The sequence below is a fragment of the Falco punctatus genome (assembly GCF_963210335.1).
Source record: "Falco punctatus genome assembly, chromosome: 7".
NCBI classification, from domain to species: domain Eukaryota; kingdom Metazoa; phylum Chordata; class Aves; order Falconiformes; family Falconidae; genus Falco; species Falco punctatus.
In genome coordinates this window covers 38,434,344-38,452,469 of record NC_137587.1, presented here as the reverse complement: position 1 = coordinate 38,452,469, position 18,126 = coordinate 38,434,344, and the positions used below count along the sequence as shown (strand labels likewise).

General features: G+C 41.3%; 1 protein-coding gene across 3 annotated transcripts in view; it reads left to right on the top strand.

Annotated features, from left to right (window-relative positions):
* DDHD1 (DDHD domain containing 1) overlaps nt 1-18,126 on the top strand; it is a 69,901-nt gene that overhangs the window by 14,587 nt on the left and 37,188 nt on the right. Inside the window, exons 2-3 of one of the 3 annotated variants that reach the window (XM_080394383.1) lie at nt 3,423-3,596; nt 11,810-11,911. The exons of 1 other annotated variant lie outside the window; for it this stretch is intronic. In XM_080394383.1, coding sequence (XP_080250509.1) covers nt 3,423-3,596; nt 11,810-11,911 — 276 coding nt within the window. The remainder of the gene's footprint in view (nt 1-3,422; nt 3,597-11,809; nt 11,912-18,126) is intronic. One more of the 3 variants, XM_080394384.1, reaches the window with a different exon arrangement.

Here is an 18,126-nt window from a genome sequence, read left to right as displayed (position 1 = left end):
GTAATAATCTGTCTTTGGATGTGAAAGTGATTTGTATTTCCATAGAAACATCCTATGCAGACCCTGAGCCAGGTATATTAGATTATCCCAAACTAAACTGTCCTGTAAAGATTTTACAATAATTTTTTTCTTGTTTCAAACATGCCAGTTTTTCCTGGCTGAGCCTTTCTGGAAAAGGCACTGCCCATCTTATGTTTGGGAGCTGCTCTTGAGTGTTACAGTCTACTCTTGTAAAGAACCACTACGAGAAAGTTTCCCTCAGGCAAAAAGAGCCTGAAAATGTTTATTTTAGTGCTTTATGCTTAGAATTTTAGAAATCTGTAGGTGGAAATTCCCATGTGAAAAACTTCAAGCCCTTCAGAACTGAAAAAGAGGTGTCTTGTATTCATTTAGTTTGGAGTACAAAATAGTGTTCATATGATATTTTTTTTAAAATATCTTTTAATGTATTCAATGAATGGAGCCTCATCAGAATGCTTAGTCAAGAATTAAGGAGTTGCTTACAGATTTTCCCAGCAAGGATTAACATCTGACATAGTCGTGTCATTGCTTCAGCAACAATGGGATCCTTTATCTGCGCTTATGTATTATGTGCATTTTGGTTCTCCCTACAGACAGTGCTTTGTTTGTAAGGGCAGCCTAACTGGATCTGTGTGTATTAGCTTTACCGAAAAATGCAGATACCTGACAGGCGTAAAATGTAAAAAGTTAAGACAAGTGCATGATGAGAAGGTGCTGTATACAGTGACAACTAATGCTGCCGTGGTTAACTTTAGTTCCATGAAAGCTAAATACTCATTGATGGGGTGTGGACTCCAAAGTTAGTTTAGATTTTCATAAACAATTGAATTTTGTATGTAATTTGTAGTGACTATTAACTTCTGCAGTTTAAAGCCACTCAGACCTTTTGTTCTTCCAATATTTGGGATTGGTTTTCATTCATTAACCATGCCTTTTGAACACTCCAACCTCTTTATTCATCTGATGGATCATCAACATCCAGAATGTTAGAAATTCAGTGCATAACAATTGGCTTCTCTCCGGAATAGCTATTTTAGCAGTGCAAACAGAAGTTGAATGGCAGAACTGGGTCTTGCACTACTTCTGTCTGCATTTTGATTAGGCCAACAAGACCCGAGTTGTCTGTGTTATATATAGGCAGAGCTGAGGATGCAGGAGGGGTCAAAGAGTTTGAATGGTGCTCTGGGGGACTTGGGAGGGGTGGACTAGCATGCCTGATGCCTGCTGGAGAAACCTGGGATCTATGGGAAGTTGGGATGAGAGAGACTGGCAGTGCTGGGAGCCATTGTTCTGGAAAATTCAGTCTGTATTGTGCCACGTGTGTATAGAGGGGTTGCTTGCAGGATTCCCAGTCAGGAGAATGCTTTGGTAACTGGGAGAGCGTGTGTCCCAGTGTGAGCACTTGTGAGAGTTCAGTAGTCATCTGTGCTCCTTGCTCCAGATCATCTGCTTCCAGCATCTGCTTCCCTCCCTGCTGTGAACTTTCCTGATATTCATCTTTCCTTGCTGATTGCTGCAGGACCAACTGAAGGATGCCATCACCCCCAAGTGTGCCCTCCTGTTACAAAGGTGTTGTTTTAAGAGCTTATCATCATTTCTAGCACTGTGGAAATAGTGTGTTCCTGTAAATCTTTTATCAGAAAGGATTCAGAATCGGCTTTGGAACATTTTGAATGTTACTTGCCCTGTGGGGAGTTTATTGCAAGGGGATTTTCCTTTTACATTCATAGCTTGTAGGTGCAGTGATCTGAGAGGTGACGAATTCAAAATAGTGTAGAGGTTCCAAGTAAATTATGCAGGTGCTTGCAGTTCTCATCTGTAAGCAGTTAATATAAAAAATACTTCTGGTATATACTAGCGCCCACGGGCACAGCGAACACTAGTGGCATGTCTGTCACGAAGGGCAGTGCAGAGACTTTTGAACCGCGATCAAGCTTAGCAGGACGTGCCCAGTTGTGGTGCAGTGCTCTGTGAAGCAGATGCTTTCATGACCTGAGCTAGTAGCTGTGCTACCAGGGCAGTGTGACTGGGCTAAAAACCACTGCCCTTGGCTAGGTCCCCTTGCCCAGCTGCGCTTGTACTGGGCTGGTGGTAGATCAGATAAATCCCTTCCTTTGCTCAGTAATTCTGAAATCTCCATGCTTTCTATTATTTCTTGTTTGTTTTTTACCTGATTTTCATTTGCTGTCTCTTTGCATCTATTGTTTCTTTTCCAAGCTGTCCTTACCAGCTTTTTTTCCACCTTCCAGGTAGAAGCAGATCTTTGACTCGTAGAGCCTATTTTTTGCCCCATCTCCTTTTTTAAGCCTCTTCTTTTGTGGCTGAGTTCTTACCTGCTTCGGAGAGCTTGTGCCATTAATATGTACACACACGAGACGTTTGCATCTGGCTGGTCCTCTCTATACATGGTCCAACTGCTCTGGGGTCTCAGCAGACCTGTATCTTTGCTGGCCCCATGAGGCCAGAGGTTGGGGTCTTACAGGCTTGTGGAGCACAGGCACACGTAGTATTTCTCCTTGATTTTCCAGGCGGAGGAGGAGAAATTCTGAGCTGAGCTACACTAGCTACTACTGTCTCAGCTTGCTTGCAAGAATGGGAATAAGAAAGAGAATTCTTGCTCCCTACAGTCCAGTAGTTACTGTGGGTATCAAGCACAGTTTGATGAAGAATTAAGCACCAGGATACATTTTTCACAGAGACTTCTGTCACGTGGACAGCACCCAGCTTCCTCGATTGAAGTGCCAAAACTGAAACTAGAATGGCAGTGACAGAGAACAGCCCTTGGTGAAAGACTCATTTTAATAAAAAAAGCCCTTTAATGTCTCTTAACGATTTCTTTAAAATCATCCTTTCTACTAATTGATCTGTAACTTGGATTTTGTAAGTGCAGTTCCCAAAGGAAAGAAGACTCTGCAGGCAGGGTAATGGTGAGTGGTTTTGTATCTCCTCATTCTGCATCCTTTCGATAACTTTGAAACCAGTGGTTGTTATCAGTCAAACTTTATAGAGGAGCATGAGTCTCACAATGTTCCTAATATTTTGAAAATTCAAGGTAACTGGGTAGAGAGCAGTACATCCCAATAAAGCTGGACTGTTGTTAGAACTTAACCCTTAACAAATTTTGCAGAATTTTCATCTTTCTGTCCGTCTCTCACATCCTGACACTGAAGATTTGGCCGTGTTAGCTCACGTGTTTGCAGATTAGTACTACCTTCACCATGCATTTCAGCCCCATGGGAAGAGCTGGTGGTGTTACTTGAGGTATTTGTGGTTACCTTGTTAGCATCCGCAGCAGTGGGAGTGTGTAACTTTTTCATCAGAACACCAAACAGAATTCCCTTTCCTTCTTATCTACTGTCAGTTTGTGATTTGTGCATAAAAAATCTGTTGTTTGATTTCAGAAACGGAAAAGATCCCTGTAATGCGTGGACAGTGGTTTATTGATGGTACATGGCAACCTCTGGAAGAAGAAGAAAGTAACTTAATAGAACAGGAGCATCTCAACCGCTTTAAAGGCCAGCAGGTGCAAGAGAGCTTTGATATGAAAGTATCAAAACCTGTTGACGGGAAGGGCGGTAAGATTGTTTAGATCACTATTCTTACAGTATGTTTTCTGGACAGTTGGGGTCTGGTTTTCTTAAGAAATAATGTGATCTGTACTGGTTCTGCACCCTACATAGTGAGGAACATTGTTACAGGCATCAGTTTGCTCTCCTGTTTTTCAGCGCATCTTGATGTTGCAGGATTTCCTGCTGCAGTGCATTTGATGAATGCTGCAAAAATTATATTCGTGGATAAAGTCCTTGTTCCCATTTTGCTTCACGTTTCATATCTTTTAATTGTGTTTGCAATCGCACTTGCAAAACTGAAATCTCTTGGTGTGACAAGAAGAGTCAGTGCCCAAATGCAAACTGGTTATTAGCTCTCTGGCCAGCGTTCCTAGTTCTGCCCTAAAGGGAGTACCAGTTTTACAGATCACATTTCTTCTTCCATTCTTGTTCAGTCTGTGAATTCATTGAAGTAGTTTTCAGCTATAGTAAATCTTGGGCATTCATTCTGTTATGGAAGTCCTTATATTTTAATGACCAGGCTGAGGACATTCAGTTAGTGTTCCTGGGAGTCTGTCACATGCACTTCACATTTTTAAGAACAGCCCTCTGAAGTTACTGATCTGTTATTTAATGTACACAGTTGAATTGGTTGCTCAGGGTAAGTATAGCACAGTGAAAGATCAGTATTCTTGGCTTTGGCACTTCACTTCTGTTTGTTGGTTGTCCCTTGGTGAATAATCTACAAAGCAAGAGCTGCAAGTACAGAGGCTTCACAATATATTTTATAGTAGGGTTTTGGCTGTGTTATTTTTCATAAAGCAACTTTATCTTAAACTAGTTAAACTACAACATTGTACAAAGCAGTTACACAGCGTAGGAATGGTTGTGTTTTGGCCATGAGCATGGAGGAGTTCTTTTGTGTGAACTGCCTGAACACGCAACTAAAAGCTTGTTAATAAATTGGAAGCAAGGCAGTATTCAGGGTACTTCTATAATTACTGTAAGGAAAACCAGAATATCATTTCTTGACTTAAGGAGCTTTTTCAACAGTACAGAGAGTAGTGAAGTTTCTAATTCCCCTCAAAGCTAGTGAGGATTCTGTGAATATTTTTTTTTTCTATTTAAAAAAGACCTTTTCCTCTGGCCCAGTCTGCAGTACTTCTACAGTCTTCTGCTTTAACAGCTTTGTCAAGTAGATGCATAAAATGGTGTGACCTCTTGAGCCACAGCACTGTGCCAGCACAACTGCCCTTTTGAAAGGCACTTATACCTGTATTTCTGTGTGTTTGTAGTTATTTATTGTTCCAGTGTACTGGTACAAAGCTCAGCTTTGTTACTACAGCTGCAGCTCTGCTGTGAGTGCAGTGCTGTTTGTGGTAGGCTCGTATGCTTTTATAGGAAAAGCACATCTTTATGACTGCTGGGTGCTTCCAGCCTTTGGTAGCTTAACTTCTGATGGAAGGAAAGATGGCTTCATTTATACTTGGGTTCTCCTTAGCGAGTAAGGAAGAGAGGTCAGGGATTTTTAGAAATAGTCTGGTCTGTGGAGCAAAACTTTTCAGATTTGAGGTTAGTGAGATTGGGGAGAGGCTGAGAAGGATATAATCCCTGATACTTACGAAAACATAAAAGATCAGAAAAAGGAATTCCAAATTCAGGCACCAGTGCCTTTTCTAAAACTGAAGTTAAAAAAAAAAAAGGCAAAGCAAAAAAACCAAACCACAAAACAACCAAAACCCCAAGCTATGTATGGAGTCACTTCAAAATGGACTATGTGTCAAGACACCAGTAACTTTCAATAGGGGTTGGTTTGGGGGTTTTTTTGTGTAGTAATAGAGTTGCAGGAAAATTATGGCTAACAGTAAGTGTGAAAAGTGGTTTTCTCATTATAATATGCCTCTCAATACATCCCTGATCAGCTGGCATCCGTGATTGCCATCTGCACATGGCACTGGGAGTTGCTTTACAATTTGCATTATTGCTGATGAAGTAAACACAATTAGTTGGGGAAGTGCTGAATTCAGTTTATAGATGTCTTAAATGCTACAAATTGTTGAAATCGTATCCTGTATGAAACATGTTTTGGTCCCATTGACGTTTACAGGTAGCTGTTAAGACTAGCGAAAGTGAATAGATCTGTAAATATCATTGGGAAGCTAAGTGACTCTTCACGATGCTATGATAAAGCACCGTAAATGAACAAAAAATAGCCATCTCCTCTAATTCCTCAGCAAAATCAACACAATCTGCTGTCATAGTCTCTTTCCTATTTTTTTATACTTTAATAATTACTTTCTTACATGAATGTGCCATTTGCCATCATGAATAGCAAAAAACCAGCTTGTCAACAAGCATCTTGTTGATACGCAGTAGACAAACCTGTCAGCTCTTGATGTGACCCCAGCCATGCTCTAAATGGTGGCAGGAGGCTGAGAAGTTAGGAGCAGCTTCCACTTTGCTCGTGTTCTGGATAATTTTCTTTTATGGACTGCTATCTCGGGGTAACGTATGATATGCTGGAACTTAGTATCCAAGACTCAGTTGACAATATACATACAGTTTAATCATACTTCTTTCTTTATTGTCCTCTGAAATCTTTTTGTGAAGGAAATGGAATTGCTAGCGACTTTTCCAGGTGTTCAGCCCCTTCAGCTTTTGAGCAGCCTGCCCAGTGCATTGCTGGCGATGGAATCACCCTCTTCAACCACAGGGCAGGTGATGCTGCTTCCCGTCTGTGTGTGGAGTCATCTGTACAGATGAGTCCGTCTTTGCAAAAACCGATAGTGAGCACTGTGTGCATTACCTGTGAAGGGTAACTGCTCAGCAAGCAGTGCCTGTCTTCTTTCCTCATGTCTCTAGTTTTGAGGTCCACGTTAGGAGAGTACACTTGCATCTAGAAAAAGGATTTCCCACTCCAGTGATTTGATTTATTAATTCTGCTTTTGGGTTGCAGCATGTTAACAGGGAAATAACTAAGCTTCATCCAGAGCTTTTGTTGATGATAAGACGTCTGTGAATAAATGCCCCATTATTAAACTCTTAATCCAAGCAAACCTGCCTCTGAAAGCGCAAAATATTTCAGAATAGGGGTCTCCAACCTGTGGCCTGTAAGTAATACAATGCCCACGCTACTTCCAGTGTCATTTGGGAGCATGTGAAGCTGTAGATGCTGACGATAACAGAAAGCACATGACAGTCTTTAGGCGAATGATGTTCTCAAGTCCTGTTTTCCATGGGGCAGCCTGGACACCACTGCTTCAGCAGGAGATCCCTCTGCTCATTTTAGAGCAGAGGGATGGTATTTTAGTTTTCATCCTTAAAAAGTATTTAATTTCATGCCTTGCAAAATGGGCTGCATTTATGGTTCCTGATGTTGCTGACTCCTGTTGATGCCTGATCATTTTCAGTGGTCTGCTGAGCTGTTGGTCTCAGCAGTGGCATGACTTTCTCAGGGATATTATTTGTTATGGCACAACACAGGGATGGGGCGCTTTATTTCTTAGGGCTGTCCAAGCAGGTTAATGCAACCTTTAGATTTTCCATATCTAGTTGACCTGGATTTGTCTCCAAGAAGGTTATGTCCCATAGGAATTCAGAGACATGGTTCCCAGGTACCATAGCTCTATCTGCTGCTTACAGAAAGTCAAAATTTCTGAGATTTCTGGAGAGATACTTTGTTCTGAATGTGTTGCCATCTCTGAACACCTCCATCTACGCTGACCAGTGAACTCTGAAGTGCAGCATGGACAGGAGGTGTTGGCATGCGACAGCTGACACCCCAGACCACCATGGACCAGGATGTGTCAGGAAGGGATGCTGCGGGCATGAGCCTCTCCTTTCACTGACTCTGCCTGAAGGTCTGCCTCCCGAGGTGCCCAAAACCAGGCCAGAGGAATGCTGCTGAAGTCCTGGTGCAAACAAATATTGCAAGGGCATCACCCATCTCCTCCATAGCTTGACCACGCTCTATTTCACACCTCATCACACCAGAGTCTACTTTGATCCTGGCGAAATTCCATGTATGTTTTTTTCAGTTTAAATAGTTCACTTTATTGTTGATAAATACAGGAAAGGGCGTTACTATTCTGTCTTCTAAGTCAGAGTAACTGATACAGCTACAGGATGAAACCACGTTAAGGGTGAGGAATTATTGGTTTGGCTGCGTTTGGACTGCACTGTTGTGAAACTGAATGTCAGCAGCCTGTGTTTGAATTAATGCAAATCACAAATTTTCACAAATGCAAATCTGCATATGGGCAGATTTCAGGAAGGCATCTTCTGGCTTGTCATTACATAAAGTAATTTTATTAATTTTTCTGAGCAGGTAGAGTCAGCACATTGTCATTTTATAGGTGTATTGAGGAGTAGAGCTTGGCGTCTGCTGCTCGAGTCTACGCTAAAAACAGTTGACTGACGATACCTTAAAACCCCTAAATGAGATGCTGCACTGCTGTAACAGTATATTTGGGCTTCCAGGTCTGATTTGTTGTTCTGCCGCGGTGTTGGTAGTTGGAGGGTTTGAGGCCCTCAAATTAATTTTTCTGGTACTTGGTTTTTTTCATCCAGGTAACACTAGGCTTTTTAATATATTGGCTTTGCTTGTCCTTCGTAAGAACAATTTGTTCTTCAAACTTATCATACATAAATTAGTATCAACACAAGATGCCAGGTGACATTTTCATGTAAATTCCTAGGTTCAAAATTTTGAATACTTGAATCAAACTTCAGCCCTTTAAATGTGGAAATATCAGGGGTGTTTATTTGATCACACTGCGAATGGGTTATACCCTTGTGTCTTTGGCAGAAATACTGGCCTTTCTTGTATTGTATTCACCCAGTGATTACACTCTACCATTTTACTGCTGTAAAATAATTCTATAAATATTTCTGAGAAGAACCTAGGTTACAGCATGTGTTCTGTAAAACAGTATTTCAGCTGAAACCAATTTGAAGGGAATACCGTAATACCTTTTTAGCAGTTGATAAGCTTAAAACTTACAGAATAACGTAAGATTTAGAAACTGCTTTTTATGTGTACTGAGGCAGGCAGTGAGTTCAGGATCTACCAAAAGTAGTCCGTTAAAGGAGCAGCATTCTCAAGAGATTTCATTAATATCAAGTGCCATTGTAAGATAAAACAAGACTGTGAACTCAGATCACAGAAGATGCTTAAGGGTTCTCAATCTAGATATTCTGCTAACAGTATTTAACCATAATAACGGCAGTGATGTTCCGACCAAGAGCTTCTTGATGGAGGGTCAAAGTCTCTGCTTCAGTGTTGACTTTTCTCTCTTGCTTTGTGGCCAGAGCCCTTATATGCCTTGCAGTGAGTTCCTCAAGCACAGAAGAGCTGTTAGTGGGCAGATGCCCACCGCTTCAAGTGCAGGGAGACGGTCAAGGATGGAGGAGCAGCTTTTGTCACACTCCAACTTTCAGCTAGAGGTTTAATTTGTGAGACCCACAGCTGCCTGGGACATGGTAAAATTGCCTTCTGTCTAGTGGTGATGGTACCAAACAGCAGAGCAGGAACAGCAAGTGCTGGGCATGCTCCTGGGAGGTAGCAGGAGGTGATACTTCCCACTGCTCTAGGCTAGCCTGAGAGCTAGTTCCAATTCTTCCATTCAAGACCACTGAGCAGTGGTTCAAAGGGTACATCATTAAGTGGTCCCTGGTATAAATAATATCCTCTAACAGCTTTAATGTTTGCTATCTCTACCTTAGGAACACTTAGTTAACTGTTGCTATCATAAATACAGTTGAGTACCTATCATCTGTTGCTCCATCATCTTTTTCAGGTATATTCATTTAACTGGGGTGAAGTGAAGCTGAAAGCTCAGTGTATGTGATAGTAAGATAGGAAGAGACATAGTTCATTGTATTTGCACAGAGAGATAGATGCTCAAAATTCAGCTGGAAATTGCCTGAGCAACCTGATTCAAACTTGAAATTGGATCCAACTTAAAAGTTGACCCTGCCCAGTGTAGAGAGTTGGAGCAGATGAATCCCAGCAGTCCCTTTGACACAAATTACTCTGTGATTGTTGCAGCACAAACAAGCTAGTAGGCTGCAACAAGGCTTTACCGTTGGTCAGATTCTACCAACGTGCTGTATCTCCTTCCTCCAGAGGTCAGAGCACACTACTCCTCCTCCATCCAGTCCCCTCTCCCACACTCCTCAGGGCTATTTAACCACTTAGCAGGAACGAGCTACAGCTGCACATCATCCATGTCAATCAGCCCACTGCCGCTGAGGCACGGCCACAGCTGCATATCATCACTGCAAATCAACCCACTGCCTTCACTCCTCTACATGTGATCAAGTCTATGATTCTGTGATAGATGATAGGAAATGTAGAAAAAATCTCGTTGAGTCAGAATTATTTTTTTTGAATGCATTGATTTTGAAATGACAGAAGTTTATTAGTTTTTCTTTTCAGAATTTCAGCATGGTCATCTTAGATGCCAGAGAAACTAGAAAAGTTGCATTATGTTGTTTTGGTTTAGATTTCACATAATGTTTTCTCTCTCATGAAAAGTTTATATAGATTTTTGTCCCAGCTGGCTGAATTAACCTGTGGATGGGAGAGTCATAGTCATAGCATCAGAGAGTCATGCAGATCAGGAGGGATCTCTGGAGACGGTCTGGTCCAGTCTCCCCGCTCAAAGCTGCGGTGTTGGTGAGAGTGGGTTGCTCAGGGTATTTCCAGTGGGATTTTGAATATTTCCTACAGTGGAGACTCCACAACCTCTCTGGGCAGTCTGTTCCAGTGTTTTACCATCCTCACAGTGCAAAACATTTTTTCTTATACTTCTCTTGAATTTCCTGTGTATATTCTTCCTGAGTGTTGTATTGCCACAGCTAGTAAGATACTTTACAGACTAAATTATTCCATCAAGTCCCAAGTACAGTAGCTACGAGCCTAAATTTCCTCTCCCTTAGAAAACTCATGTGCAATAGTAATATACCTCACTTGCATCTGTATTAAGGCACCTGCTGACAGAGCTGTTAGCTGAGGGTGTGAAGTGGCATGATCCTGGACCAGTGTTACTGGGCAGTCAAAGCCGTTGACACAAGCATGGAGTATCATTCATTTGTACTGGCCTAAGTTACTGGATCATGGAGTATTAACTACTCCTGGTGTTCATAAGGGAAGATGTCATTCAGTTGCATTTCTCCCCACTCTCCAGCAAGCTAAATGATTTCAGGTAATTTCAGCTAAATTATTTTGTGGATTTAGAAGCCAGGCTGGAGCCTCTTGATTTCCCACTGGATTTAAACACACTCTCTTGGCTCTATCAGGTTTTTGAGGCTACAACGTTTTGAAATTAAAAGACTATTCGTATGAGTGAGGGCCCACAGAGCAGTAACACAGAAGATGTAGATTTGTAGGACCTCGCTTTCAGTGTTGCTCAGGAACCCCCAAAGAAGCATAAAAGGTGTTCATCATCGTCATCAAGAGTCAGTACAAGTCCCCTCTTACATATAAGTGGCAAAAGCAGCTTCTTCCTGCTCACGTAACTTTACCTGCTACTTAGCAGCAGCTTTCACTTACCTTAAAGTATTTCTTCTGTAATCACACAGCGCCAGTATTTAAAACCCTGAAAAATAATCTTTTGGATTGCTGTGCAATATTTCAGTATTCTCACGAGGAGTGAAATAAGACAATTGAAAGTAATGGAAGTTACAGGCTTGCCTTACCATCAAGGGGAAGCTCAGCAGCAAAGTGTGTGTGCTGTTGCATCGCTGTGAAGGCAGCTTCTTGAGGACTTAACAGGGTAACAGTAGGACATTTTGTCTAGTCTAACATAATAATGTTCTTAGACTCTTTGGGGAAAATAACGGAGCTGTGCTTAAAATTGAGTTGTTTTTTCAAATGTTTATTATATATGTAAGAAGGGTTACTGTGTTCTACACGATACCAAGTAGAGTGATTGTGCTTTTGTACACGTAAATGCAAAGGCACTCGGTGAATCTGATGACGCTGTGCCCCAGCTGTCTTTTACTAACACCTATAGCTGTGTTGTGGTGTCATAACTGTGTATGAAGAGTAAAGAAACTGAATTTGGCTAATGTGACCTAACACTTTGGCTACAAAGCCAGGTTTTTAAGTGTACATAGATACAGAGATATATACTTTTTCAGGAAATGTGACTTTTTTTCTAAAAATGGTAATACTAATTTAAAAATTACATCCCTTTTAAAAATTTTACTTTGAAGCTCAGTGTTTTTACTTTTAGTTCTCCAGTACCTCCTTCCCTTCTCCCTCCCTTCTTTGTTCAAGTGGAGAGGACATAAGGAGAATTCAGATGCTGCATGTCTTAAGCGAAAGCATTCCCAAGGTACAGTAATTGTAGATTTCTTTTTTGTAGTACTCCTGACTTAGGAAACTTTAGATTCTAGTTTGCTTATATCAGTTAAATGTGTTAGATTTACATGCTTCAAATTCTTGAGCTGTATTCATGCCATTTCCTTCAAAAGGGAAGGAAAAAGCATCATAATCTTAGAAGAAAAGTAGAAGCATTGCGAATCTTAGAGAAAAGTAGATGCTAACAGTATCATGCAGTAATCCTTATTATAATTATTTGTGACTGTGATGAAAACAGTACACATTTGTTTCTTACACTCTTTATATGTAGTTTGGCTTTTTTGATAAACTAAAACCTACTTTTTTAGTATCACAGCAGACCTAGTACAAGATAAATTATGTCAGAGAAGGAGTGGAGGGTTTATACTAGATAATATTTTGCTTGTCACTTTTTTTGGTTAACACATGCATCGTTAATTTTATGTTATAAATTATTTTTACTGCAATTTTTGTATGAGTACTGGAATGAAATGAGACTTTGGACATACGATATAGAAAAGGGGAAGCTCTATAGAGCACATGATAAAGGCTGCTGTGTTGCAAGAAACAACTTTGAACTTTGCAGCAGCTGATGTGCACTTTTGTTTCAGAAAGTGGAAGTAGATCTTCCAGGAGCCATGAATGATTGCAGAAGGCTCAAAAGTATTTGTCACTGATCTTTCTCTGCCACTGCTAAAGCCAGTAGTGATTAAACTTTTACTGACTTCAGTGACTGGGGAACCAGACTTCTGAAAACTGCAGCCTCAATTTAAAATTTAAATGCACATAGTAGTTTTAGAGTTATTCTTGCCATACCGTACATTCTTGTAGCTCCTGGGAATATTACAAATGTTTGCCTTTTGACTTCCTTTAATTATATTTTTCTATAATGATGTCCAAACAAAAATGCCTGAAATCAAAATGTTTAATAGTAAACCTTTTTCTGCCTCTTCTTGCACATGGAACTGAATTCTGTTAAAGGTAAATAAGTGCAACTACTGCCTTGAGCAGTAAGAAAGGACTTCTGCATTCTATTTTGTGGTTGCAACTTTGAAATTATTTTGTTTTTTTTCTCTTTTTCTCCAAATCATGTTCAGTTGTGGTGATGAATGTGCTTGCATTAAAAAATTAAAAAGAGATGCTTATGCAACAAAATAGTGACATCAATGAATTAAGAGGTGGTGAAGTGCAATATAAAAATGACAGCAATGTGAAACAGCTCTTTTTAATTAAGAGCAATAGCCTTTTTAATGGTTTTGCATTTGTCTTTTAAGTAAATAAGAAAGGGTTTTAAAATCCACAGCTGTACATCCGGTTTATATAGCATAACTTCGGAGTTGTTTAAGAAAGGACAACAGCAGCCAAATTATGTTCTCAGCTACCTGTATGATGTAGCAGGCTTTTGTGCAGAAACTACTGCTTAATGATTGCAGGAGAGACTAATTTAAAAATCCTTGAAAGAAAAGAGGGCAGAAAAGTTTTTTGGACAGTATGTATCCTTTCTCTGGTCTTTAGCCTGACTGGAATGACAGTGCCTTTGTGGCAGAGATGGAGGCAATATCAGCCCGTAGCACTTGAGAGACGCTTTCCTCTAGTCTGATTTTGACTTGAGCATCGTCAGACTCTGGTAGAAGAGAGTCACCCTATGCTTTGGTTTGGGCAGGTGGATGAAAGTATCAAGTGAAAAACCACCAGTGTTTACCTTAAAAGGTATTTAATTTTAAACTGTTGGCCCTGTGAAATGCCATGTTCAAGTGCCTGTCTGTCTGCACTTGATGCTGCAGGTTGGTGTTCAGCTCCTCAAGCACTTGAGCTGGGAGGATGTGTGCACTGGCAGTGCATGTGCAGTCTGCACATCCCCAGCTTCTCCATGCATTTTGTGCTACAAGCATAAAAAGTAGTGCAGAATTTCTGCTCCTCAGTTACTCTCCAGTTATTTTGACTCAAGGTGAGTTTCTGCAGTCTAATTGAAGAACCTGGTCTCAAGGTTTTGGGAATATGTATTCTGTATTTTTGTTTACTTCTTCATTTTTCATATTTAAGCTTTTTAGAGGGAATTTTCCCTCTGTGTTCCTCTATCTCAGTGAAACTGGAGGTTTGTGTGATAGTAACCATTGCTTTCTTCAGGTGAAAGAACGCCTTTCTTGATCCCTCTCGCTTCTCTCCTTGTTCTTGCATGGCTTGCTCACTGCTGTCTAGCATCAGGCTGTCTTCCATCTTCAGTGGGGTTGTGCCTTCCACATACTTGTACTCTGAGTGTCTGTCTTGGTTGGTATTCCTGAAAAATGTTGTATTTCTAGTTCCCAGCTGCAAAGGAAACCAAAATTGGTCTCATTTTCATGGGCTTGGCCTTCAGTCCCAAACTAGAAAGCTAAGCGGTGTGCAGAACACCTAGGGTTTTCTGCAACTGGGGAAGATGCACCTATGGAGACACCTGCTAAGAAAGCTGGGCGTGTTACCAGTGTCAGAGAAGTAGTTCATGTGAAAACAAAGCTGCAAGAAGTCTAGTCCAGAGGGAGATGCCTGTCCCGTGGTTTTACAGGAGACCTTTCATCATCTGTGCCTGATGTTCAGTGATGCCATAGGCACAGTTATCTTGGTGAAGCTCAGCAACATTCTAGCCTGGTGCCCTGGAAAGAATCTGCAAATGCAGAAAGTGTGCTTCTGAAGGACCCAGAAGGCAGAGGAATGAACACGAAGAGCAATCCCCTGTGCCATACTCACTGCCTAATCTGAATTCTGCAACTTGGCTTCCTCAGTCACGCCTCAGACATGCCTTGGTGACTTCCTGACACACTGTGACATCGCTTGGTATGCAGAGCTCCTGAGTTGTCAGTTTGACCACCTCTACAGCATGCAAGAGTATATGGACAGTTACCATTTGTTCTGCAGAGAAAATGTAAATCGTGTTATCATCTCATCATCTTCAGGAAAACATAACTTTCTCTTCCTCATGCTCAGTTTCAAAACAGCAGTGGCAGCCCTTGTTATCCCATACCTGGAAAGCACAGTTTGCATATTTTGATTATTATTTTTTTTTTTGGATGCTAATTTTCAGACTGCTGTCAAATCCTCTCCAAAGACACTTTTTTGTTCCCTGCCTCACTATTAACACACCCTGGGACTGTGAACCACAGCAGCTCCTTGGGCTCTTTGAGAGCCAAGAATCTCTTCACAGTCATCGGCACAGTGTTGACCCTCATTAAGATGTACCTTATTGTAGGGCAGTTTTTTTTACCTAAAGAGTATCCCCTGTGCATAATGACAGAGAAGCACTGTCTGTCTGTGCCTAGCTATGCATGCAGACATGGCTTGTGGATCATTTAGCCCTGTGACTGATCTCAGCTAGGCAGCTCTTCTCTCAGCTGGGTTTCTGCTGTGCAAATCTGCAAGGGTGTGCCATTTTTCTCTCCTCAGACACTGTCGTCACTGGGACAGATCCTTATGTAAGGATAGAGGAAGCACAACAGTAGCCACAAGCTGGGGTGTCACTCCTGTTTTTGAAGGGATATTCTTGCACGCCTGGAGCTCAGGGTAGTAGATTTTCCCTTATTAGGGGATTTCTGTTGTGCTGGTGGACATCCCATCTAGGGTCTGAGGATGAACAGACATCCCAATCTTTATATAAATTAAAAAAATGGAAACAAAATCTCAACCCACCTCAGTAAGCGGGTGCTCTGGTCTGTGGAATGGGTGCATTGATCCTCAGGCAGACTTTTTAAGTACAGCATCCCATGGGATTTAAAAAAGAGTGCCAAGGTGGAGCACCCAGCTTAGTTTGTCTTGACCCAGGTGATTCTTGTTAACTTTTAAAGGAATGTGTCGGCTCCTGGTTGGTGAGATAGACACCCTGGAAGTGCTATCCAGACTTGTGCAAAATACTGAACTGGACTGCTGGTGCCTTTGAAATGTCCTGCAGCCACTGTTTGTCAGTGATTGAGTCTACCGCTGGTTTGGACTTTGTTCTGGAGTGTGCACATAGACAAGCACTCAAAAGCAAAGCAGTGAAGGTGATGGTAAACAAAACTTACTAAGACATGCAAAATAAAATGTAAACATGTCAATTAAAATGGCAAAATTTATCATCTTACTGGCAAATGGGTAGATTTTCTAAAAAGAATTGTCTATACGCATGTTCTGGATTGTGCCACTTCCCTAAAATTCCTGATACTTTGTGGTTGAAGGAACACTGAGAAGCAAGGACAAAAAAACGCTTTGTATTTTGTTTGTTGGTTGGGGTTTTTTTGTTTAATGGGTGCTGTGTAGAAAGGAAGGGTGTATAGTCTAAGTGCTGTAAAAAATATATCTGGCCTTGAATGCGGTGTGTTACGTTGACAACACATGTCAGAGAGGCAAGTTACTCTGTTGTCAAGAGACAAGGAAGTTTGGTCCTACTGAAGGCTACTGGTAGTTTCATGTGGTGCCTGTGTTAACAGTAGACCAAATTTTTCAGGTTACCTTTTGAAGGCATTACTAAATATGCAGAGAAGTAGTGTTGGATGTTTCATTTGCAGTTCCTCAATGCTTGCATGCCTTGTAATTGATTTCAATGTGTCCTTCAGCTTAGGTGTTTTTGAAGAACACCATAAGAGTAAAAGTTAGGAATTTGTTCTTCCCGAGTGAGAATAATTCATGCAGGGTGGGGAAAACCTGCTTCTTTCTGTATATTCTTTCCAACAGAGAGGCTGGACTTGATTCCAGAAAAAGTTTGAGGATTGCTTCTCCATCAGCTGCCTATTATCCCAGTGGTAATAAGTGACTCGGCCACAGGCCTCTCCATCTCTTCCTCTGCATGCTCTGGACCTTTAGCACAGTGCTTTCCAAAGGCATCAAACTTCCAGCCCTCCTCTGTCAGCTTCCCCAGGAACATACTCTGAGAGGGATTTTACAGAATGCAGGTGGAACAGCTCTTAAAGACCTGCTAGACAATGGAAGGCATAGAAAGTCTACATCAGTCATGGAATTGAGGATGGAGGAGATTGGAGAGACATCTGCAAGGAGGTCCCTTGCCTTTGCCACTAGACTACAATGCCAGTCTCAGGACACCACAGTCTCTCTTGCGTTGTCTCCAAGCATGAAAGAGGAAGTTTTGCTGGAAATTTCCTTTTCCAGTTCTAAATTGAGGTTACTGGATGTGGACTCATCTCTGCACCTGCAGGGCTGCTCATGAAAACATGTTCATTGAGTTCTTACTAGGTTGCTTCTTGCTCTGGCCAGTCATTACTCTAAGCTGACATGTCTGCTCTTCAAAGTCAGGCTTACTTCCTTTCCTGTTCTTGGTCTGTCAGTATAAAACAGTCATACAGTTCTAGTTATTTTTTGGGAATCAGTTGTTTATTATGAGGTAATCCTTTTCTAATCCCCTTGTTTCTTACAGACTTCATTTAGTTTTTCATCGGACTACATCAGGTCTCTCTGCGTTAGCAAAGAAGCAAAAAATAGTACAGGTCACAACATCTAGTTTAACATGGCTGGTTCATACTGTTGCAGAGTTAAAAGATGAAATCATGATGGCTCAGGCTTTCTCAGAACGTTTTTAGAAGAGTATAAAAAATTCAGTTGAGTGGCTTGAAATAGAGTACAGGTTAGAACTCCACTTTTAAGGGGAAAAACCCCAAACCCAGAACAACCCCTCTGGGTGTTTTCCATGAATTTGAACTTTTTTAGCAAGACCAGTGACAGTTAAGTAACACTTTTTTTGTTACAGGGCATTTGCTGTTGTCAGCTCTCCAAATGTTGCATATCCCACCTTAGACCAGACCTAAGCAGCAGATTTCCAAACTTAGGTGAAATCCGAATTCCTAGTAATACAGCTGTGGTACTGCTTTGCTCATGCAAGCTCCAAACATTAGATGAGAGATTCTGATTTGCATTATAACATGCCTGCTGTCCTTGGTCCCGACAATCAGGCAGTGTGTCATGAGGTTGGTCCCAGAGTTCAATCAGTTCCAAATCTGGAAAACACAATAACTGCGCAAAAATCACTAGAGCTCTTAGTGGTTTTTGAAAGAGCTAGATTCTGTTCTGTTCCAGAAATTACCCATTCAGAGGCTTTCTCATTAAACTGCATTTCCAGCTCTTAAATATTTCTGAAAGAAATGCAATGGAGCCTTGTAGTAATGGAGCCTTGAAAGCCTCTGTGCCGCTGCAGAGGACAGTCAAAGCCAGGGATCTGGCTGTACAGACACAGGAGAGAGAAGATAGCAGTGA